General features: G+C 46.7%; 2 protein-coding genes across 3 annotated transcripts in view; one reads left to right on the top strand and one right to left on the bottom strand.

The window, feature by feature from the left end:
* Positions 1–6,283, bottom strand: part of TNPO3 (transportin 3) — a 134,567-nt gene extending 128,284 nt beyond the window's left edge. Inside the window, exon 1 of the mRNA XM_059933435.1 lies at positions 5,082–6,283. The gene's annotated coding sequence lies outside the window, so the exon portion shown is untranslated. The remainder of the gene's footprint in view (positions 1–5,081) is intronic.
* TSPAN33 (tetraspanin 33) lies at positions 5,382–23,928 on the top strand. 2 transcript variants are annotated; one of them, XM_059933443.1, is made up of 9 exons: positions 5,649–5,739; positions 16,027–16,109; positions 18,250–18,307; positions 18,968–19,095; positions 19,415–19,489; positions 20,597–20,692; positions 22,004–22,132; positions 22,533–22,694; positions 22,904–23,928. In XM_059933443.1, exons 3-9 carry the CDS (start codon positions 18,259–18,261, stop codon positions 23,003–23,005), a joined length of 741 nt encoding a protein of 246 aa, XP_059789426.1. In that variant the 5' UTR covers positions 5,649–5,739; positions 16,027–16,109; positions 18,250–18,258; the 3' UTR covers positions 23,006–23,928. The 2 variants fall into 2 exon arrangements, with proteins under 2 accessions (XP_059789425.1, XP_059789426.1); XM_059933442.1 differs by lacking the exon at positions 16,027–16,109 and having other exon boundaries at positions 5,382–5,739.
* The last annotated feature ends 451 nt before the right edge of the window (positions 23,929–24,379 follow it).

Here is a 24,379-nt window from a genome sequence, read left to right as displayed (position 1 = left end):
TTGGAGAATGGAAGCAGTTTCATGTAAACTTAATCATGTGGTGACTTTTATTGTGGCTGCTGTTCCAGCTGTGGTTTCTTTGCTGAAGCAAATCAACCGATCCCCTGCACCTGCTAGGCAGCTACTGACCTGGCGCATGCTTTTTCCTCTATGCCTGTTAGTAAAAGCCATCAGAAGCAGTGTGTTGTCAGGCAACAGGACCAGTATACACCTTCACTGTCCTACCTCAGGGCTGTATCAGTTGTCCAGCACTATGTTATGATCTAGACTGCAGGGACCTTGATCACCTTTTCATTCCACAGAACATCATGCAGGCCCATTACATTAATGATATCGTGTTAATTGTACCCAATGAGCAGGAAGTAGCAACTACGTAGACACATTGGTAATATACATGTGTGCCAAAGGGTTGGAAATAAATCCAACAAAAATTCTGGAGCCCTCCAAAGTAAAATTTCTGGGGGTCTAGTGGTTTGGAGCATTTGAGATAACACTTTCAAGATAATGAACAGGTTGTCTCACCTGGTCCCTCTTATCTCCAAGAATGACACAATGCCTAGTGTACCTCTTTAGATTTTGGAGGCAACATATACCTCATTTGAGAGTGCTACTCTGGCCCATTTATTGAGTGACCTGAAAAAGCTCTTAGTGTTGAGTGGGGCTCAGAACAAGAGAAGGCTCTGCAGTAGGTCCAGGCTGCTATGCAAGTTGCTCTGCTACTTGTCATGAGACCTAGCAACTATGATGGTGTTGGAAGTGTCTGTGGGCAGATAGAAGTACTGCATGAAGCCTTTGGCAGATCCCTATAGGCAAAACACAGCATAGACCTTTAGGATTTTGGAGCAAAGCTGTGCTATCCTCTGCAGATAACGACTCTCCTTTTAAGAAACAGCTCTGACTTGCTACTGGGCCTTAGTAAAGATTGAATGCTTGGTCATGATCCATCTGATCTGTCCTGAGCTGTCCATTCAGTGCATCCTATAGTTTTCTGGTGTGTTAATAAGGATTATTTGGTTGAAAGAAAGGGTAACTTAAACTAGCTTAATAAAGGGAATTCCCTGGCAGTCCAGTGGTTAGGACTCGGCGCTTTCACTGCCGGGGCCCAGGTTCAATCTTTGGTGGGGGAACTAAGACCCCACAAGCTGCGCTGCGCCGCAAAAAAATTTAAAAATTAAAAATTAAAAAATTTTAAAAAAAAGACTAGCTTAATAGAAAATCGATTTTAAAAATAACAAAGTAACTCCTAGGACCCAAGGGCAAGCAGGCCACTGGGCCTGAGGAAGGGACTCATACAACCATCTCTCTGCTCTTGTCCAAAGGTGATTCATTCACCTGCTGAAGATCAATTCTCTTTTGCTCTGTGGTCCTTATGGCAAAAACATGGCTGTCCCTCAGCTACTGAGTTTACCTGTTAGAGTTTTAGCCACACAAAGAGAGAGTGGCTATCCCTCTGTTTTGAGTGGGAAGGAATTGGTTGACCCAGCTTAGATGTCAGGAGTGTCTGGGTAGAATGGATGGTGGGTGGATAAGATCACATGGTACAAAATGGCTGCCACCTCAAAGATGAGATGGAGCACTTGAGGGTAACTGGGGGCGGGGTAGATGATCCAAAGGTTCCATTTAGAGTTACATACATGCCTGATTCCCCAGCTAGAGCGTGAGCTCCTCAAGGGCAGTAATAGTGGCTCGTTCATCTTCACATGCTTTTTTTTTTGCCAAGAAACAAATATTTACTGCGTGAATTTATAACTGATTCTGTTGACCTTAACTCACACATTAGGCTCACGCAAACATCCAAATTAATACATACAGACATATTCTAATAGACATTCTAACACACAATAAACACTTTTGACAGATATTTTTCTAGTTTTCTCCCCATATTCTTTCTCCCCTTCTTTCCTTCTTTTTTCTTTTTTTTTTGGCCACACCGCATGGTGGCTTGCAGGATCTTAATTCCCTGACTTGGGGTTGAATCTGGGTCACAGCAGTGAAAGTGCCAAGTCCTAACCACTGGACCACCAGGGAACTCCCTCCCTTTCTTTCTTAAAAATAGAGCTTTGTTTTCCCCCCACCTTGGGGAAGTAGTACATTAGTTAATAATACTGTATTCCCAGACCCTTTGCAGTGAAGGTGGCAATGTCACCCAGTTCTGGCCAATAGATACTAGTAGAAATTGCTGGTAGACCATCTGTGAACACTTTGTGAAGGGGACAGGTATGTCTGGGTTGCACCTTAACCTAAATATGTAATCAAAGAGGGTCCAACCTCCTGAAAGGGGGATAAACTGTCAAGCTTCAATAAGAGTATACAATTTCCTATGCGATCTTCAGAAAATGTTCTGACACTGCCAATCGTATTCTCATTTCATATATGCAGTTGTACTCAGTCATATTTCAATTGTCTAATAAATTTGAAAGGAACACAATCCAAAATAAATCCAATTAAATATTCCCTTTGCTTAGGCATTCTTGAGTTATTAATTCTTCTTAGGCTCAGAATAATCTTATCCAATTTTGTCCTTCTTATTGTACTAAAAGTTCTTCTTACATGAAAAACATAGGTAGATAATTTTGAAAACCCCAAATCTTGAGTTCATGTATGATCAGAGATCATTTACTATGTAACAAGAGATATCTGACCAATTTTAGACCCCCTAAACCATTCTGGACCCTACCTTTTGGAATCTCATTTCTTAAAGCACCCCAAAGTACAATTTCCTTAGTAGTCATCATGCCATCCTCAACTCATTCCTGACTCCTCATCTTTGCTTACGCTGTTTCCCCCTTTAATTTAGCCAAGCCCTACCTCCTTTATAAAGCCTACTTCAATTCCTCCAACTCATTCAGCTAGCCCTCTTTCAATTCTTATTCTACTCACCATCATTACCAACAAATTTTCTAAACCTTCCCAAAGGAGATTTTAGCATGTTAGTATCCAACCAAAACTCCTTCAATAAAGCCACGTTTTCAACAATGAATACATTCTGAGCATCCCACAAGGAACGCTCTGCTGTATGCCAGGGAGACACAGCCACTGTCCTACAGGCATTGTGGACTGATGGCTTATTCACACCTGGGGCTCACTAGAATTCTCAAGTGGTCTACAGCGTAAACTGTAAACAATTTCAAGGCCCCCCATGATCTGTGTCCAATTTATTTTGCTAATTCTATCCCCCATTATTCCTTTTCTTTTGGTTAAAATAAACTGGGCTACTTGCCCAGTGTGTACTAAAACTGATCTCTGGGCAATCATCTAATAGAAACAATCAGCAGCTTGGTCTTTTTCTCAGTCCTCACCTCTCTAACATCTGAAAATGGGTATCCACCCTTCACTTACCCATTCACTCTTTAACCTCTTGTAAAATGACTTCTGCCCACAACACCCCCTTCATACTAAAACTGATTTCCAAGTGGTCACCTTGACCTGTTAATGGCCAATCTTCCAGTAACCTGGCCTTGACTCACTTTTTTGACCCCTACCCCTGGTGCTCCTATCACCCCTATACTCCACCATAGTCTAGCCTTAGAGATTCTATCTTCCCTGTGGCTTCACGTCTATCCTTTCCCATCAGTTCTGTCCATTACCCCTAAGTCAGATCCTAATTTCTGATTATCTAGACTATTAACAGTGATCTTCTAACAAACCTTCCTCTCTGCAGTCTCTTTCTCACTTTAACTGAAAAAAAAAAAGAAAGAAAAAAAAAAAGCAGGTCTTACATTATTCCCCCTTCCAAACACTTATTCCCAAATCAATTAAACACTAACTCTCCAATCTGATATTCAAGTATTTCCAAGATTTTAACTCAGTTCAGCATGAATGGGCATCAGTCAACGTAAACTTCCACTGCTATACTCAGCATACCCTATGCTCCAGCCAAACCAGTCTGCTTATTTTTCACTAAACACACAGTGTGCTTTTGCATCTCCAGGCTCCGGTTCACCTATTGTCCACCTGGACTACCCTTCCCCTCCATCTCTGCTATTCTAAATCTTATCCTCCCCTAATTTCACTTCCCGTGATATCTTTACTAACTCTCCACCAAATGTGTTATAGTTATTTGTGCAGTTATCATACTTCCTGACTGGACTGTAAATTCTGTTCAAATGATATACTGCTTTGAGTGAGCCCTTCTAGGTGCCAATCTGTGCTAAGTGACTTGCATGCATTATCTCATTTAATCCTCACATCAATGTTGTTAGGCTAGCACCCTCCACATTTAACATTAAAGAAAATGAGGCTCAAGGAGATTAGGTAGTTTGACCAAGTCATGCAGCTGATGAGGTTGAAATCATTGTTTTAGTCCGTTCGGGCTATAACAAAAATGCCATATACCTAGTAGCTAACAACAGAAATGTATTTCTCAACAGTTCTGAAGGCTGGGAAGTCGAAGATCAAGGCACCCACAGATTTAGTGTCTGGTGAGAACCCACTTCCTGGTTCATAGGCAGCTGTCTTTTCACTGTGTCTTCACAGGGCAGGCAGGGTGAGGGAGCTCTCTGGGGTCTCTTTTATAGGGGTACTAATACCATTCATAAAGGCTCCATTCTTATGACTTAGGCGTCTCCCAAAGGCTCCATCACCTAGGGGTTTAGGATTTCAACATATGAATTTGGGGAGAGAACCGATTCAAACATTCAGCCTACAGCATTCATGTTTGTGTCACGTAGGCAGCACAGTGTCCATCACCCGCACTGCTCTCGACCTGTGTGGGTCGGATAAGCGTGTTAAAAACTCTGTCTTCATGTAGATCAAGACAAATAGGGAGGTGGGGACTGAAACAGTAATGAATTAGGATGGCAGGATTCTTGGTGATGTTTCCAAATTTCCACTACTGGGTTATAGTGGTTTTGAAATAAGCATTTAAAATAAATAGTTGCTAAACAGGATTGCAGCTACTCAAATATTCTCAATTGTTATGTGTAGGTTAGTTTTGCCTCTCTGATTTTATTGTCATTCCCCCCCCCCCAACACACACACCCAGGGATATGTCTATTCTCTTGCATTCCCACAGCTTTCAGCGCATTGCTCAACATACAGAGTACGTACTTGTTGATTTTAATATATGTGTGTTTACATACGTGCACAGCAAGTGGGTAGAGGACGTGGGTGCGTGATGCAGTGTGCATTCCTCCTCATCCTTTTCCCCTTGAGTAGCTGCAGCCTGGATGCTTTCCTTCTTGGGGGAGGAGGTAGAACCGCTGACCCTTTAACAAGTTGTGCCTCACAGAACAGGTGTCTCCCCCGCCTCTTGGAAAAGAGGGACAGTTGGATACTTAGTGACATCAGAGACCGACTAATGAGAAATCAGGCTTCGGCAGACGAGCCAATGGAGGTCGAGGGCGGGCCCGGTTTCCTGGGAGCCCGGCGGGCCGGGCTAGTCCTCCAGCCACAGCGGAGTCTCTGCCGCTCGCGCTGCCCGCGGCAGCTCCCGCGACTCCCGGCGGCGCCAGTAGCGGCGCCGTTCCCCTGCCCGCGCTTCTCCCGGAGGCACGGCGCGGGCACCTCTCGCCGCAGCGCAGTTCCCCCGCCGCTCGGGCTCCGGCCGTGGCACGGCTCATGCCTCCGGGCGCGGAGCGCTCAGGTGGGCCGGCCGCCGCGGGGAGATAGGCCCCCGGGGGCGGCGGCGGCTGGACCATGGCCCGGAGACCCGGGGCGCCGGCCGCCTACGGGGAGGACTTCTCCTTCGTCAGTCCGCTGGTGAAATACCTGCTCTTCTTCTTCAACATGCTCTTCTGGGTGAGGCTTGGGGGTCGTGGGGGCACCTGGGCTGCAGGGCACCCCCTGGAGGGTTGAGTGGGCTGCCCGCGCCGAGGAGAGGTCGTCCCCGGCTGCCCGGTTCAAGGCGAACGTGGTGAGCGGCACTGCCGAGTTTTCTGAGAAGAGCGTACTTTGGGGTAATTTATCCTAAGCAGAGACACCACAGTGGCTCCTTGTCTGCAGAGCGTGTTGGGGTGGGGGAGATGCAGGGGATTCAGTGCAGACTTCTGGGTATTCTCCTCTCGGCATCGGATGAGGGTCTGTGTCAGGCCAGAAAGGTGGCTTTGAGCGGGAGGAGCGGGTTTTCCAGACCCACTGATACCTTCATGATTAGGGGATTTTTCAGGCCTGGGGGCTGGGAGGCCCTCCTGGCAAAGAAAAAAGAGGAAGGAGGGAAACCCAAACCTTCCCTCTCCCTTACCTCAGAGAGAATGAGTTAAGGGGCTTTCATCTCTTCCTTTTGCAGGCCTCTGCTGCCCTTCCTCCCTCCAAAGGCTGAGAAAGGACAGGAAGGGCCTCCAGGTGTGGATGTCTTTCCCAGAACTGTCCCAAACTTTGCCCCACCTTTCTCAGGACCAGGCTCCATCCCAGGGAGTTTGACAGTCTTCAGCTTCTTTAAATAGACCCTATGTTGGGCTGGAAGTCCAGGGGTCCTTTCAGAATCTTCTGCTTGGGGCTGGAAGAGTAGAAAAAATATTGGACCGGGACTGCCTAGATTCTCATCCCCACTCTGCCATTAATTGTTAACTTGACTAACCTGGGCAATATGTTCACCTCTGTAGGCCTTAGTCTCCTCCTCCATAAAAATCCAGCATGATCAAGGATGCCAGAAATACTCTGCTGGAGCTGAGAATGCAGCTGGACCAGATCATGAAATGCTAGCTCAATCCTGTTTCAGGTCTAGAGAGTCCCTGAGCCTCTCTGGGTTTGAGAACATTGGGAGATCCACCCCCTTTCCCCAATTTCTCTTCCAGCACCAACTACACCAGAGCTGCTGCTCTAAGAGCCCGTTATGCTTGCCCACCTCTGCCTGAGACCTACAGTTCAGACTTGCAGGAGGGAGGAGTCTAAAATACGTTTCCTAGGAGAGGGAGCGGACTAGGCAGCTAAGCCAGTTGCTGGAAAGGTTTCACAGGGGCCGTGGTGTGAACAGACACAAAGTACGTAAGTGCTAGCCCGTTGGGAAAAATGAGAGAAATCCCAGAGGGTGGTGATGACAGCTCATTCTCAGCCATTGTGCTGGGAAAAATGAAGTTTGAACTCCTAACAAATTCTGAGTTTTAGAACTGGAAAAAAAAATTGGAAGACATCTTGTCCAGTACTCGCATCTTATATATGAGAAAGCCAAAGCATAGAGATGTTGTTTTATCCTAGGTCCAACAGCTGGTTAGTGAGCTTGATCTGGTGATTTTTTTCTACTGAACCACAGTGCCTCTAGGGGAAGTCCTTGGCCCAGATGGCTGCTACTGTGGCTGGGGTGTTAGCAGTATTAGTAGTTAACTAGTCAACACAAGTTTCATGGTGTAGGTTCTGTTTCAGCTGGAGGTCAGGCAAGAATGGAAGAAAATCTCACACTCTGCCAGGCTGGGGGGATGTCCTAAGGGGAACCCCCCACCTAAAAGCAAGTTCCTGAGAACCCTCTTACATGCTCACTGAGTGTCCCAGGCCAATGCACGCCATCCTCAGAGCCAGCACTAGCATCCCAGGGACCTCAGGTCCTCACTCTAACTTCCTCTATCAACCAAGCCTCTGCTTGCGTCTTCTTTGGAGCCTTTGGCACTTCACCCTTATCTGTGCTCCCCAGCTACAACAGCTGGGTGCATCTGTTACACTTGTGTTCTCAGTAATTTTCCTGGACTTCCCCACTCTACCCCACCGGCCTTTTGCCAGATAAATGACTTTGGGAGGTCGCAGCAAGGGAGAGAGTTTGGCTCCATAGACCCATTTATCTTGGTACAAATGCTTCATTCAAGGTCAGAGGACCTGGCTAACCAAGCTGGCACCATCCCAAATTAGAGGAGAGCCCCTTCTTGGCCCTACTTTAGACTCATAAGAAGTCGTTGGCACTAGAAATGGCACACTGAAGGACAAGAGGCCCAGTCTCTTTCTGGCGCCAACTTACTGTGTGATCCCAAGCCAATATATCTGTCTCTCTGTCCTTAAGCTTTCTCCTCTAAAGGAGAAATTTTTTTCTGCCTCTGTGAACTATTTAAAGATGAATGCATCACTTTGGGGACTGTTTTCTTCCTTCAAGAGCTGAGGCTAGATCTAAGGATGCATCTTTTTTGTGTCCCAGTATCCCTGGGACATTGACCTTCCCAGGGGACAATACTCTTTTGGCATTAGTGCCACTTCTCCCCCCAGGTCCAGAGCCGCAGAGTTCGTTCCACACAAGGCCAGCTGGAGATGAAGAGCTGCTTCCCCAGACCAGGGGTCATTTGTCTTCCCATCCCCCCTTTAGGGACTGGTTAGTGTGGTTTCTTTTTTGCAGGCTTCCACCATCCTAATCAAATTCCCCTCTTCTGCTCAGGAGGCACCTGAGTGCCATGGCTGGGACTGTCAGCCCACTCCTTTTCCAGACAGAGTGCGTATTCTGGCCAGGTGCCGGGGAGCTGTGTATGGGTGGTGTTTGTGTCTGGGCCTGGATCACCTTGGGATGGTAGCCAGCATTGTCTGGGCTCATACTCAGTGGTGGCAGTGGCTATCCCTGCTGCTTCTCTAGGAGCCCTGATCCTTGGGGCATTTGGTGTCTGACTCAGAAAGCTCCTGGCTCCTTTGGGACCAGGACCTAGTCCACCTGTTCATGTTTCAAATCTCACTTCCCCTTTTGCCCAGGAGTTCTGATTTTCTCCCCAGAATTGTGCTTCTGGGTTACTGATTATTAGGATCCCATGGCTTGGAGAGTTGCCTCAAGATCACAGAAGTTGTATTTTAGTCTTTCAGTTAAGAAGTAGCTGACTTTCTTTACCTCCCTGTATCGGACAGCTCTGTGCAGAGGGAAGAGAGTGGGCTGGTACATGCTTTATCATCTTGGGCGTATGTTGGCAGGAACATTATCAGTGCTGCCTACAGCAGCCATCTCCTTCCTTGCTGATCCTTTTCCCACCCTGGGCAGCAGTTGGGGTGGCTTTTGAGTCAGGCAAAGCCCAGAAGCTCAGATCTCCTGCCCCTGTGTCTCGGCTGAGGCTTCCTTAGTGGCGATGCCTCAGGGCTCCCATGGCACCTCGTACATATTTCGATTGTCAGATCTTTCTTTATCTGTGCTGCAATTATGTGTTTCTATTTTTCTCCCCCTCTAGACTTCAGGCTCCCGAGAGTAGAGACTGCCTTATTCACTTCTGGATTCTCAGTGCCCAGCTGTGTTTGGCAGAGAGTGGGTACTTATTGAATGTTTACTGAGTGGGGGATGAGAGAGCAGAGCCTACAGGGTGGAGGCATGATGCCCTTCCTCCCTCTCTCATGGACACTAGCATTTCAGGATGCAGCACAACGTTAAGTCCTCCAGCATTCCTGGTTGGAGTATTGTCCTGTGTTCTTTTCTGCAATGGGCCTGGCACCCCTCCCTCAAGCCAGGTCAGAAAAAATGGCAGCCATCCCCTCCAGCATCTCCCTCAGGGCCTAATTACCACGCACAGCACACGTGGACCCCCTTCCAGGTCTTCCCTAGGCTGATCCAGGCCTCTGGTGAGGTATCTTCTTCAACAAATTCACTTTCCTGCCTAGGACCGCTGTATTAGAGTCCCCAGGGCACTCAGGATGCCCCAAACCACCTGCAGCACTATCTGTTGTAACCTGGCTCAGAAGCCATGAGGAAATGATCAGGCATCAAGCCTGGCAAAAGCCCCTCCTGAGTGACAGGGTCCCTTATGCCCCCATCCCCCCACCACAAACACACACACACACACACAACTACTTAAATATGCTAGGAGACAGAGACCATTTCCTCCCCCATTTTTCCCCTCCTTTCCCTATAGACTAACCAGGCTGCAATAAATGAATTATAATTTTTTTATATATATAAATTTATTTATTTATTTATTTATTTATTTATTTTTGGCTGCATTGGGTCTTTGTTGCTGTGCGCAGGCTTTCTCTAGTTGCAGCGAGCGGGGGCTACTCTTCGTTGCGGTGCGTGGGCTTCTCATTGCGGTGGCTTCTCTTGTTGTGGAGCATGGGCTCTAGGCGTGCGGACTTCAGTAGTTGTGGCTCGCGGGCTCAGTAGTTGTGGCTGCGGGCTCTGGAGTGCAGGCTCAGTAGCTGTGGCGCACGGGCTTAGTTGGTCCGCGGCATGTGGGATCTTCCCAGACCAGGGCTCGAACCCGTGTCCCCTGCATTGGCAGGTGGATTCTCAACCACTGTGCCACCAGGGAAGTCCCTATCACATTATTTTTATAAAAACAATAATAACAATACCAAGAATGAAGACAAGAACCACACTCTTTGCTGTCAAGTCACATGCATGCCTTCTTAACTCCCCAGATAGCTCTATTTGCCTTGTACCAAGTAGAAAATCATAAACTTCAAGCAGCCTTTAAAAAGAGTAAAAGAAAAGCATCTCTTAGAGTCTCGATAGCAGGCTGTGTGTCAGGCTGGTAACTCCAGGCTGTGAGTTTGCGTGTTTATACTACTTTGAGCACTTGTGAACTTTCCTTCCTCATTTATACCCTTGGAAAACCTTTGGAAGGAGCTAAAGGGTTGGCCCAGACATTGGAGAGGAAAGAGCCCTGTGGACTCCTCTACTCCAGCAGGACAATTCCATCCTATCCAGAGGGAGAAAGCCAAGAGCCAGTTTCACACGGATAGTTGCCACTTCAGAAACCCAGGAACAATGGTGGTGCCAGGATGACCACTGAAGGACCAGTGTGTGCAGATCCTGGGCAGTGAGAGAGGAGGCGCTACTTTAGGGCTAGCAGGATGTGATTTCTTTGACTTCATCCAGAAATAAGGATAGAAAGGACTGAGAAGCTGGAGGTACAGACCCCTCCCTCCCAATGTCCCTCTGGGAAGGGACAGTGTTTTGATTCCCATGCAGGGAATCACTCTACTCTCAGCTGTTCCCCACTGCCACCTTCAGAAGAAGAGGGAAAAAGATTTATTCCAAAGAAGAGGTGAGGACTCTGAGACACATCCACCCGGTTCATGCAGACTGGACTTTAGAATGTGGAAGGCGGACAGGCCGGGCTTTCTCTCGGTGGCTGGCGGGCCCTGGGTGGCGATGCCCCGTCTGCCCCTTTCAGGCGCCGTTCCAGGGACTTCCCTCTGGGTCCTGCAGGGCCCTCCTGATGCTGTTTTACTTCCCCCTGCCTGAGCCCCGCCCAGTCTGGAGATTACCCGCTGCTCACCCAAGATAACTGCAGGCAGCTCCTTCCCACCTCACATGATGCCTGGAAGTGAATACACATGTCCTGGTAGGAGGCAGAGAGGGAGGCAGCCATGTGACCATAAGGCTCTGGAGCCATGTGGACCTACATTCCAGTCCCTCTTTAGCCACTCACTAACTGAGTGCGTTCTCCCAACATCAGTTCTATAAAGTGGAGATCCTAACACCCTCTTGGGGTTGTGGTCATAGTATACATACAGTGGTTAGTCCGGTGCCTGGCCCTTAGCACTCAACAAAAGGTAGCTGTTACATCGTTGTTAGAATTGGCTCCTAGAAGTCACCTGTTGGGGATGGACTTGGAGAGCTAGGATGAGTGCTCCTCCTGACGAGTGGCAACTAGGTGGGGATTAGAGTCTAGGTAAGGACCAACCTTGAGCCTGACTTCCTTCAGCCTTGAACACTCTTGCTCACATTCCTACTGTTAGCCAGAGGGAGATGACAATTAATGGCATCTTTATATTTTATAGTTTACAGAGAAGTTTCATATATATCATAGGAACAGAGACTCCACTGTTGTCTTTAAGGACCTTCCCTAGGTCCACTCCTCAGAGCTTTTCACACTGCATTGGTCTTAAGGTACAATCCAGTGAAAATGGATTCCAACAGCTAATTTGCCTGTAACTATCGGCATTTGAGCATTAGAGCCAGGAGAAGAACTCTTGTTCAGGGCCTCAACTTGGGGCCCTATAACCACTTATCTCTTAGTACTGATGGCCGTGAAGTAGTGTCCTAGGGGCTAGAATAAGGGTTTTCCTCACATCAAATCATAACTGTCTTTTCCTGATTTACAGAAAAAAAGTCAAGATAACGGAAAGGCTTTTCTCCATTTTCTGTTTTCTCCCATCTTCTCTCCAAGACAACAGCTGCTTATCTGCCACCAAGTGCAAGCAGAAGGCAAAGGGAAGAGGACAAGTAGCAACAAACATTATAGAAAACTAGGAAACTATTTAGAGTATTGCCATATTATTTTATGAGATGCAGAGACATACGTCTAACAGCTGAATCATCTGTTAGTAAAATTGTTCCTTATTTCTATGATAGAAATTAGTATGTCATGCTTCCTCACATGACACATTGAGAAGAATACATTATCTGTGTAATATTCCTGTCAAAAATATGTCGTCTGAATCTAATTGGGAAGAAACAATCTGACATCCAAATTGAGGGACATTAAGCCAAACGACTGGCCTGGACTTACCAAAAAAAATTTCAGTGTCAAAAGAAAAAATATCAGAACATGTGTTGGCAAGGATATGGAGAAATTGGAACCCTGTACATTGCTGATGGGAATGTGGAATGGTGCAGCTGCTGTGAAAAAAGTTTGGCAGTTCCTTAAAAAATTAAACATAGAATTACCATATGACCTGGCAGTTCCACTCCTGGGTCTATACCCAAGAGAACTGAAAACAGGTATTCAAACAAAAACTTGTACAAGGGGACTTCCTTAGTGGTCCAGTGGTTAAGACTCGGTGCTTTCACTACTGTGGGCCTGGGTTTGATCTCTGTTCGGGGAACTAAGATCCCACAAGCCTTGTGGTGTGGCCAAAAAAAAAAAAAAAAAAAAACTTGTACATGGATATTCATAGCAACACTATTCACAATAACCAAAAGGTGGAAACAACCCAAATGTCCATCAGTGGATGAATGGATAAACAAATTGGGTTCTATCCATACAATGGGATATTATTAGGCCATAAAACGTATTGAAGTACTCTTACATGCTACAACATGGATGAATCTTGAAAACATTATGCTAAGTGAAAGAAGGCAGACACAAAGAGCCACATATTATGTATTCCATTTATAGAAAATGTGCAGAGTAGGCAAAACCATAGAGACAGAAAGCAGATCTGTGGTTGCCAGGGGTTGGAGGAGTGGAGGGAATGGGAATGACCATTTAATGGGTACAGGGTTTATATTTGGGGTGATGAAAATGTCCTGGAACCTGATAGTGGTGGCGGTCGCATAGCAGTATGCATGAACTTAAGGCCACTGAACTGTACACTTTAAAATGAGTAATTTTGTGGTATATGTATTTTACCACGATTTTTTAAAAGTCGGTGTCTTGAAAAACCAAAAACAAAGAAAAGAAAAAAAGCTGTGAGACTGTTCCAGGCTAAAGGAGACTTGATCACTAAATGCATGATCCTTGACTGGATCCTGAACCAGAAAAAAGGGGGAAAAAAAACAGTTATAAAGGACATTATTGTGATAATTGGGGAAAGTTAAATATGACTGTAAATTAGATAGCAGTAGTAGCATATTAAAGCTTCAAAAAGAATCTGATATGTCAAGGTCGTATAGTGTACACCAACAGAGCACTGTTAGTGCCTTGTCATCTGAACAGTTTTAAGATCCACTGCCATATGTTTTGGTGTAAGCAGAAATCACCCTGATTAAAGGTTGTAAAATTGCATGCAAGTGAATCCCAGTTTAAGAAAATATGATATTAAAAAGTGTGGATTTACAAGACTAACAAACTGAGGGTGACTATTTTTTAAATAGATTTCATTTTTTAGAACAGTGTTAGTTTTACAGAAACTTTTGAGAAGATGGTACAGTGACTTCCCACATATCCCACATCCAGTGTCTCTTTTTATTAACATCTTACATGAGTATGATACATTTGTTACAATTAATGGCATTATCATTAAGGTCCATACTTTATTCAGATTTCCTTAGTTTTTACTTAATGCCCTTTTTGTGTTCCAGGATCCCATCCAGGATATTGAATTTCATTCAGTTGTCATGTCTCCTTAGGTTTTTGTTGGCTGTGGCAGTTTCTCAGAATTTCCTTGTTTTTGATGACTTTGACAGTTTTCAGGAGTACTGGTCAGACATTTTGTAAAATGTCCCTCTATTGGAACTTGCCTGATGTTTTCTCATGGTTATACTGGGGTTATGGGTTTGGGGAAGGAAGAGCACAGAAGGGAAGTGCCATTTTCATCACATAATCTCATATATCAATGACCTCTGTTGATGTTGACCTTGATCACCTGGCTGAGGTAGTCAGGCTTCTCCACTGTAAAGTTAGTCTTTTCCCCCCTTTTCCATACTGTTCTCTTTGGAAGGAAGTTACTATGTGCCGCCCACACTTGGAAGTGGGGAGTTATGTATGCTCCACGTCCTTGACAGTGCAGTACCTCCATAAAATATTTGGGATTCTTCTACATGCGGGATTTGTCTTTTCTCCCCCATTTATTTATTTATTAAGTCATTTATATCAGTATGGATTCATGGGTATTTATTTTATATTTGGGGTAGCAATTCCATACTCTTTTTTTTTTTTTAATATTTATTTATTTATTTATGGCTGTGTTGGGTCTTCGTTTCTGTGCGAGGGCTTTCTTCTAGTTGTGGCAAGCGGGGGCCACTCTTCATCACGGTGCGCAGGCCTCTCACTATCGCGGCCTCTCTTGTTGCGGAGCACAGGCTCCAGACGCGCAGGCTCAGTAATTGTGGCTCATGGGCCCAGTTGCTCCGCGGCATGTGGGATCCTCCCAGACCAGGGCTCGAACCCGTGTCCCCTGCATTGGCAGGCAGATTCTCAACCACTGCGCCACCAGGGAAGCCCCCATACTCTTTTATTTTGATGTCTCTTTGGCATAGCCACACGAATGTGGGGTTTTGTTTTTGTTTTTTGTTTGTTTTTGAGGATTTCCTTACCTTCTGGCACCACAAGATGCTCCAGGCTTATCTATTTCCCACCCCAGTCCTAGGATCAGCCATTTCTCCAAGGAGCCCAGGGGATGGCTATTTTCTTTATAAGGTGATTACTTACCTTACGTAAGGATAAAGGTACTGGTGCGTGCAAATTATTTTATATAATTTGATTGACAACTCTTCAAGAACATGCCTTTGGCTGGACTCAGCTATTCTAAAAACTGTCTAGCTTTTGAAAGTTTCCAGCGAGGCTTCATTCTAGCCAGAATATGAAAAGCTATTCTAGGAAGAGAAGTGTCTTTATCTCCATTCTCATCATGAAAGGAGATCATTGGTGATATTGGAGGATGTCATGAGATTTTGTAGCAAAGACTGATATATTGTAGACAGTACCTGAGACTGGAAATGGGGTTTAGTCCAGATATTGCCACGGCACCCATGTGCATTTGGTCAAATATCACTTCCCTCTTTTGGCCTCATCTGTAAAAAAAAGGTGAGTGGCTCAGTTCATGTCTAAGCTTCTATTCAGCTCTAAAATGCTATGCTGTTAACAGCAGCAGCACTAACTTTGGAATGGCAGCAGCTTTGAGGAATTCAGGGTGGGAGATGTGGGCAGGAATAGAAGTGTGAAAGGGCAAGCTTGACTGCAGGATAAAGAGGCAGATCAATGACAGAAATGCAGAATTTTAGAGTTAGCTTGTGAGTTCCAGGTAAGCAGTATCATTAATGATCATATTCAATATTAATGATAATATTAATGTCTTAATCTTGTTTTTCACATAGCCAGCACCTACTGCTCTAGATGCCTGGCTGAGTGTGCTTTAGGCTTGTGGTTCTCGAACTTGACTGCATGTTGGAATCACCTGGTATGCATTCAGAAACACTGTTGCTGGGTTCTAGTGCCAGAGATTCTGATATACTGGGTTTGGGGTGCAGCCTAGGCATCAGCAGTTTTTAAGTTCTCCTCCGTGCCCCCCATTCTAATGGCAGCCAAGGTTAAGAAGCACTGCATTAGGCTCTAGATGCTCTTGCCCCGTCCCAGGTAACGGATGCACCTCCTTAAGGGCAGGGACCACATCTTGCTCATCTTTGCAGTCCTCAGAGTATCTCCTACGTAACAGCTGATGAATTGGATTTGGATAGTGTATGAGTTTCCTATTACTGCTGTAACAAATTGCCACAAACTTAATGGTTTAATATAACACAAATTAGTTTTCTCATAGTTCTGAAGGTCAGAAGTCCAAAACAGGTCTCACTGAGCAAAAATCAAGATGTCAGCAGGAATGGTTCCTTCTGGAGGCTCTAGGTAAGAATCTATTTGCTTGCCTTCTCCAGCTCTTAGAGGCTGTTCACGTTCTTCAGCTTATGGCACACACTGCAAACTCTGCTTCTGTTGTCATACATATCTCCTCCTCTGACTCTGACCCTCTTGCCTCCCTCTTATAAGGTCCCTTGTGATTATATTGGGCCAACTGGGATAATCTCCCCAGTTGCAAGGTCCTTAACTTAATCACATTGGCAAAGCCCCTCTGGCTGTGTAAGGTTACATATTCACAGATTCTGGGAATTAAGAATGGACATCTTTGGGAGGACTTTTCTACGTACCACAGATAGAGACAGAGCAACTGCTATAATTACAAGCCCACCCATGGAATGAAGTTACCCTGTGACACATGGCATCTCTTTACTTTTCCTTTCTTGTTTTAGCTGTGTTAGGATTTAATCAGAGACCGTCTCTGTGGAAAGTTATACACCTTAGTGAAAATTTAACATGTGACAAAACAGTGAGAAGCCTGGGAGCAACAGAAGTAAAGAGCAGATACATATTTTTTAATGATTCAGTAAAGTGATATTCAGAACCGTAATTGGCTGTGGTGAGTTTTAAAGGGCAGACAGAGATGCCCGATCACTCTGGCAAAGGGCTTGTGCTTCCAGGCCTGTGGGGTAACCGGGATCTCGGTTGTGTGGTTTCCTTGCCTCCCACCAACTCCCCCTTGCTCCCTGAGCCTGGCTGTGCTGTGGGACAAGAAGCCAGCTGGCACCTGCAGCCCCTCACACAGCTCTCTCTGCAAGCAGCTCCCTCTCTCCTGGACAAAGAGTGTGAGGGCCAGCACATCACACATCTGGCCCCGAGTCAGAGGCGGCGTCAAATGATTGGGGACCAAGGAGAAGGGGCTGTGTGTACAAGCCGAGAAGAGTCCTGAAAGGCGCGGTTTTAGACAAGGGTTTCCCATTTCCTGCTGAATGCACCAGCTGGTAGTTTCCCAAGGAAAATGTCTCTCTACTGAGGGGCTAGTCTGACCCTATTACCTGCTATAGGTGCTCAATTCCCTTCTCCCACCAAAGCCCCAAGATGGTTTCTTCCCAGCTGGTCTCTGTCTTGCAGGACAGTGGAGTGCAGCCAGCCCTCTCCTTCACCACTGAGTTGGTCAAGTCCCTGCTGCTGAGAACTGCCTCCAGCCAGAGCTTGGCCCCCGCTATTGCCATGGTGACAGCCAGCTGCTTCTTAGCACCAGCCTGGGAACTGGGCACAAAGGAAGGGTGGCCGAAGGATGTGCACACTGGGCCACCCTGCACTCCTGGAGGCATAGGGCGGGGCATAGAGAAGGCCCCTTTAGGGAGCGCTGGTGGTCTCGGATGGGTTTGTTCTCTCAGAGAGAAGCCAGGAAGTTTGAAAGGTCTAAACTTCTCTGTTCCACACTGGAATCAGGGTTTAAAAAGATTCCTTTGCAAGGTAGTTCTGCTATTTTACACCCACGCATTCATGTGCAAGCATTCTTTCACACTGGTTTGTACTTTCATTCTTGCATTTGACACCATATTGACCTCCAAGAGGGTTAGAGACCTGGGAGCATCTACTCAGGCCTGCTTCAGCTTTAAGACCTCCCCTTTGATGTAGCTGGATTCAAATTCAGAACTTCACAGTTTCTATGTGACCCTGGGCAAGTTAATCCTTAGCAATGATAGATAATATTTATTATCAGGCATTGTGTTAAATGCTTTCCATGCATTCTTCTATTTCATTTTCACAGTAATCTTATTAAACGTAGTTGTTTTAAATTACCATCTTCAGATACAGAAACTGAGGCTCAGAGAGTTGTCCAACACAGACCCAGGTTCAACTCACTCCGAAGCTCATGTTTTTAACTGCTATTCTGTTTTAACCTTGCATTGCCTTAATTTCCTCATCTGTAAAATGGGGATAATCGCTGCCTCACAAGATAACCGTGTTGTGAGGATTAAATGAGATAATCTTGGTATAAGCTTTTCATGGAGGTAAAGCACTGACAGATTTTATCAATAGTATCGCCAGGGAGGAAAAAGATGCTCATTTCTGGGTCCAGGAAGAGTCGTCCTCCTCCTACTCTGCGTTAAGGTTACTCACGGCTCTCAGGGCTCCCTGATTTCCAAAACCTCAGAGTGTGGCTCCTTCCCTGTCTCCACAGGTGATTTCCATGGTGATGGTTGCTGTGGGAGTCTACGCTCGGCTGATGAAGCATGCAGGTGAGCTGTAGGTCCCCGTCCATCTCCCCGCGACTCTTCTCTGCCTCTTTCAGCCCTGGCCTTTCAGCTCTCCTTCCCACATAAGCTCTGGAGCTATAGGGGGCAACCACCCTCTAGCCAAATCCTAGAGGCTTACTCCAGCAGGCCATCCAAGCCAGTTCACCTGGATTTCCCTGAGCTCCCACGAGTCTTCTGAGATCTGCCTGCATTTTAGGCTTAGGAAGTGTCTAGGGAAGAAGGTAGGCTTCTGGGTGCAAAGAGTAACCAGGGGCTGTAGCCCTTCCTTCGCTCTGTTCCGGAGTTAACTCAACCTCCATTCCTATTCCTCTGCACAAAGTCTCCAGGAAACGGAATCTGCAAAGCCAATGAGCCTAATGCCATTCTAATTCTTTTCTGGAGCGAAAGTGGTCGCTCCTCTCTTAAGCCTGGGAATGAAGGCTCTTACTTTTTGTTAGTTTCTCAAATTAAACACCACAAACCCTTCTGGGCCCTTTGTGTTCTCCCCATGGGAGGGCAGTACTGCTTCCTGTAACCTTCCCCCAGCCACACTGGAGAATCCCCCACCAGGGGAAGAGGACAGTTTTGGGGGTACCCCACCCCCTCCCTGGTACCCCCTCAGTCGGCACCAGACTCAGACTGAGAGGCAGCCCCCTCCCCCAGAAGCAGCACTGGCCTGCCTGGCCGTGGACCCTGCCATCCTGCTGATCGTGGTGGGCGTCCTCATGTTCCTGCTCACCTTCTGCGGCTGCATCGGCTCTCTCCGGGAGAACATCTGCCTCCTGCAGACGGTGAGTGGTCAGGGGCACCCCCAGAAATGCCCTGGCCGCCTCCTCCACGTGCCTCTCATTCCTGAAACCTTTCAGTTTCCTTTGTCCCTCTCTGCCCCAAAGGCCTGTGCTGTGGACTCCTCACTGTAGAGCTCAGCCCAGATGACCCAGCACAGGGTGACCACCCCCAGGACAGCGTCCCAGAGGCAGCTGCCTTTACTGTGTGTGGGGCACCTAGGAGGAAGTGCCCCGTGGCCCCCCAGTACTCGCCATGGCCCTGGAAAGAACTACTGCCCAGCATGGTAACAGACTGTCTCCCTTTTCCGCCTGTTCCCCACAGTTCTCCCTCTGTCTCACCATCGTGTTCCTGCTACAGCTGGCAGCCGGGGTCCTGGGCTTCGTCTTCTCAGACAAGGTAACACTGGGAGTCACAGGGCCTCCTCAGATGTGAACCAGAGGGAGGAAGGGAAGGTTCCTGCCCGTGCTTAGCCTGACTAATTAACCACAGTGGTCCTTGCCCTGAGAAGCATCGGCCTCTGAAAGTTATCCTTAGGGATGAATGAATGGCCTTTAAAGTTGCCATATTTAAAGAGGATTTCAAGATTGTAAGGTGTTTTCCTCTGACAGTCTGAGAGGCCGACAGGGAAGTAAATTCTATGAACCGAAAGTTAAAATAGTTTGTAAACTTTAATGGCAAATGATTGAGTAAAATTCACTTATCAAGTGGACCACAGAACGTGAAGAGCCTTTTATTTCTTTTAAAAAGTATTTATTGGGATGAACAAAAGTAAGAAAAGGGGGAAGTAAACAACACTTTGAACAGCTCTTACCATATCTGGAAGTGGTCTGCCATTCAGTGACAGCCCTTTTAATTAAGAACCAGAATTTCTTTCCCAAAGGGCAAATGATTAGCAGGGGCAGAATATAGGACTATGGATAGGAAACTTTGAGAAAAGTAATGAAGCAGGAAGGAAGAGACCATGGTAGAACTATGAATTTGAGAGCCACTGAGTTAATTCAGAATGTCCTAGTCCTTCGGGCTTAGTAAAATCCTAATATGATACAGATCTGTTGAGTCTAAAGAGATGCAATTCTCTTATGTCCACTAGAGGTCAGTGCCTCAGCTCAGTAAGTCCTTTTCTACTAAATACTGCACCCACCCCCGCCCCCGGACACACACACACACACACACACACACACACACACACACTAGTTTCGCTGCTTTGCATCAGTCAACAAGTATTTTGTGTAATAATATTCAGAGATAGATAAATATTGGATTATCTTGAAATGTGGCTCTGAGAAGAGGCAACAGCAGGACCAGCATTTTTCTTGCCCACAGGTACCTGAGGGCCCAGGGATGCACAGCCTTCGGAATTGGCCATCTTCCATCACTAGGACTTGGTTCTGATTTCAAGGCTGACTTAAATAAAGAAGGATGACCACGGTCTATTGCTATTTCTGCAGGGAGGAGCAGGTTAGGGGTTAGTCCTGTGTTCTGATTCCCTCGTGTTTCTGGCAGGCACGGGGGAAAGTGAGTGAGATCATCAATAATGCCATTGTGCACTACCGAGATGACTTGGACCTGCAGAACCTCATTGATTTTGGCCAGAAGAAGGTATGGGCTAAGGGGGGGGGGGTCATCTAGTGGTCCGGGAAGCTGTGGGCAAAAGTTAATGCCATCCCAAGAGACACCTCACCCTCATCACCTGCCAGGTAATGGATTCTGGGAAGGGGTCTGGCAAAAAAACCCCGTGTAGCTTTAAAAGTACTTTTAAGGGCAAAGAACAGTATATATAGTAATCTACCAATTGTGTAAAAAGAGACAGGAAAATATGTATTCATGTTTGCAAAAGGAATCTGGAAGGATATGAAGGAAACCATTATAAGTGGTTACTTATAGTGGGAGGGGGAACTGGGCAGATTTTTTAATATTACCAATTCAAAAGTCAGATTTTTTCAATTGTGGTAAAATATACATAATATCAAATTTACCATTTTTAGGTGTACAGATCTGTAGCACTAAGTACATTCACATTGTTGTACAACCATCATCACCGTCCATCTCCAAAACTTTCTTCCCAAACTGAAACTCTGTACCCCATTAAACACTAACTCTCCATTTTCCCCCTCCCCCTAGCTCCTGGCAACCACCGTTCTATGTTCTATCTCTATGAATTTCTGTCTCTATGAATACTGTTATTTGTCCTTTTGTGACTGGCTTGTTTCACTTAGCATGTCTTCAGGATTCATACATGTTGTGGGATATGCCAAAACTCCTTCCTTTATAAGGCTGAATGATATTCCATCATATGTATATACCGCACTTTGTTGATTCATTTATCTTTTGATGCACACTTCTACCTTTTGCCTATTGTAAATAATGCTGCTATGAGTCAGAACTTAAATTTGAAACAAAAGTGCTTTTGAGACCAGTGCTGAGTTCCCCTTCGCTTGGTGCAACACTCTTGACTTGGATCCTGTTTGCTTTCATGGTGTAATTATGGGCCCACAATATTGAAGAGCCTCCTCCTGTGCTTTCTCTATATTAAGGCAAATGTTTGTAGCACTGATCCTTTATTTCAGCCAGTATTTTTGGAACATATACTTTTGCCAAGCTATATGCTATACAGGACTGCAAAACCAGAAAGTGCCCTCAAGGAGCTCATAGTTGAGTGTGTAAAACAAAATATATATACAACAAGTTATAACAAGACATATAAAATGATAGAAATTAAGAAGAGAAAACTTCTTCAGGGGAAGGTCACTGAGAAGCTTGAGCTCCAGGTTCCAGGTTGTGTTTCAACACAACGTGAACTTGCAAGTGCAAGCTTGCCATAGACTTTTGGTTGCTCTGAGAGTTCCCCTTGTCACCTCAGTGTGGGGATGGGGGTGGTAATTTTAACCCCTGTGGTGGGCTTTGTTGCAGTTCGGCTGCTGTGGAGGGATTTCCTACAAGGACTGGTCCCTGAACATGTACTTCAACTGTTCGGAAGACAACCCCAGCCGTGAGCGCTGCTCTGTGCCTTACTCCTGTTGCTTGCCTACCCCCAACCAGGTGAGCACATATCCCACCTCATTTCCTCCTGCAGTGATCTGAGTTACTTTCTGATTAGGGCAGCTGCTATTGGGAATCTCTATCCCCTGGTTTAGCCAGTCAATTTTGTAGGACAGCTGTCAGATGTTTTTCTTCACTCCAATCTGATGGCTCTGTTATCTTGCACTCCTGTAGCCCACTTGGGGGTTCAGAAGGCACAGGTCTCTAAGGCAAGGAGAACTGGACTCAGACGTCTCAGAGGAAGGGAAGTCTGCATTTAGCAACTTCCAACGTAGCATCCTCCACATATATTCTCTAACAATTTAGGAGTTTAGGAAGGGTGGGAAGCCCATCAGCTAGGGCCCCAAAGAAAAAGTTATTGGAATGGAAGTCCCACTTGGCTTTTCAACTCTCTCCCCAGGCAGTGATCAACACCATGTGTGGCCAAGGTATGCAGGCCCTTGACTACTTGGAAGCTAGTAAAGTCATCTACACCAATGGCTGTATTGACAGACTGGTCAACTGGATACACAGCAACCTCTTCGTACTTGGTGGTGTGGCACTGGGCCTGGCCATCCCCCAGGTAACTTACCCTGTAAAACTGTGGTCCCACAATTCTGTAAAGACTCCTTTGTTTGGGGGAGGGCACCTGGGGCTCAGCTAGGGTGTCAGGCACTAACGTTGCTGAAGGGTAGGAGATGTGATGGTGCCGACTGCACTGGGAAGATTGAGTCAGAGAAAACAAAGGCATCACTCATTGCTGAGGACCCAATTCCTTCTCACCTTTCCCAGCTGGTGGGAATCCTGCTGTCCATGATCCTCGTGAGTCAGATCAAAGATCAGATCAAACTACAGCTCTACAACCAGCAGCACCGGGCTGACCCATGGTACTGAGACTCCATCCTGCATCTCCTCGTTAGGGCAACAGGCGAGCCTCATCAACCAACGGCAGTGGTTACAGCTCTCAGCACCACATGGAGACTTGGGTTCCATGCCCACAAGCGACGGCCCAGTGGGAAGAAGCAAACTCCAGACGCCAGAAGGCAGGGTACACAGGTGGCTCAAGTCTGGGAAGGATGTGCCTCCTCTCCCCATCCTAGCTCTCAGCATTGTCATTTTGTATTCTTTCTACCCTCCACCATTTGGGTTTCTGTTCTTGTTTTGTCTGAGCAGATGCTTGAGCAGCAGCAGTGGCACAGAGTTGTGGGGGCAACGGGCTTTCCACCGAAGCGCTGCAACTGACAGACCTGCTGGGGCCGCCGCTGAGCTTGCCGCCAGCGCGCCCTGCCTGGAGTCCGGTTGGCATGATACCGGCTCCAGAAGGGAAGGGAGTGGAGCAGGCAGTGAGCGTGGGGGTCGGCTGGGGACAGTCGTATGTGCTGGGGAGGAGTGGAAGACCATGTGTTTACTAACTGCCTGTGCTGCCATCCTCCCAGGTAGTCAGAGTGAGCTACATCCTGCTCCTCCCTCATTTCCATGGAAACGTGGCAGCAACTGCAAAGGGTACAACAAGCAGCCAAATTCACCCCGTCTCCCCTCCTTTAAAAAATGTCTGGAACCATGGTCTCTATCTTCTGCAGCCAGCAGAGGTGGGACTGAGCCATACATCCCCTTGAACTCCACCCCTGTATGGCCCTCGCTCTCCAGTAAGTGGGTTTCTTTTTTTTAACCTTGTTAGTGTGCAGAGAACGAGAGGTAACACCCCCCCGCCCCCCATTCCTCTGCACCAGAGCTCAGTATTTCTACAGTGTAAGCAGGGATCTTGCTGGGGCTGGGGGAGCCAGAAATGGCAATAAAAGTTTGTTGACCTGGGCTAACCTGGACTCCATGAATTTTCCATTCTGGCAACTGGGAAGGGAGGGGTAGAAGGGCCCGGCCGATGGGCCCTCCCTCCAAGAGGGGACTGGACACTCTCCTAAACGCTACCGTACTTCCCCGGCCCCACCACTCACCCCAGCTCCCTCTAGCAGATGCACCATTCCCCTCCCACAACCCCGCTCCCTCCAGTCTAAATTCAAGAGATTCCCCATTCGCATTTGGGAACAGCATAATTTTATCCCCAAACCTGACGTTAATTTTTTTTCCTAACTAAAATAATTTGCTACCCAAAACTTTCCGGATGGGTTAGGGAAGGATACGTCTGTAAATCACGGTGTAGCCCTCTCGCCGGGAAGGGAAGGGGGGAGGAGTGGGGGGCAGGAGTGAGGAGGAGGAAGGCCATCTCTTCACTCCCAGTCTAGACCCTCTAGCCCTCTCCTCCATCTTTAT

The sequence above is a fragment of the Balaenoptera ricei genome, chromosome 9, assembly GCF_028023285.1.
Source record: "Balaenoptera ricei isolate mBalRic1 chromosome 9, mBalRic1.hap2, whole genome shotgun sequence".
Lineage (NCBI taxonomy): Eukaryota > Metazoa > Chordata > Mammalia > Artiodactyla > Balaenopteridae > Balaenoptera > Balaenoptera ricei.
Note: the sequence above shows the minus strand (reverse complement) of the source record. Positions and strands in the feature narration are given on the sequence as shown.

Coding starts and splice junctions, on each gene's coding strand:
- TSPAN33 (XM_059933442.1), top strand. CDS start 5,638: ATGGCCCGGAGACCCGGGGCGCCGGCCGCCTACGGGGAGGACTTCTCC. Junction 18,308..18,967: donor TCGGCTGATGAAGCATGCAG/GTGAGCTGTAGG, acceptor CCCCTCCCCCAG/AAGCAGCACTGGCCTGCCTG. Junction 19,490..20,596: donor GCTTCGTCTTCTCAGACAAG/GTAACACTGGGA, acceptor TGTTTCTGGCAG/GCACGGGGGAAAGTGAGTGA.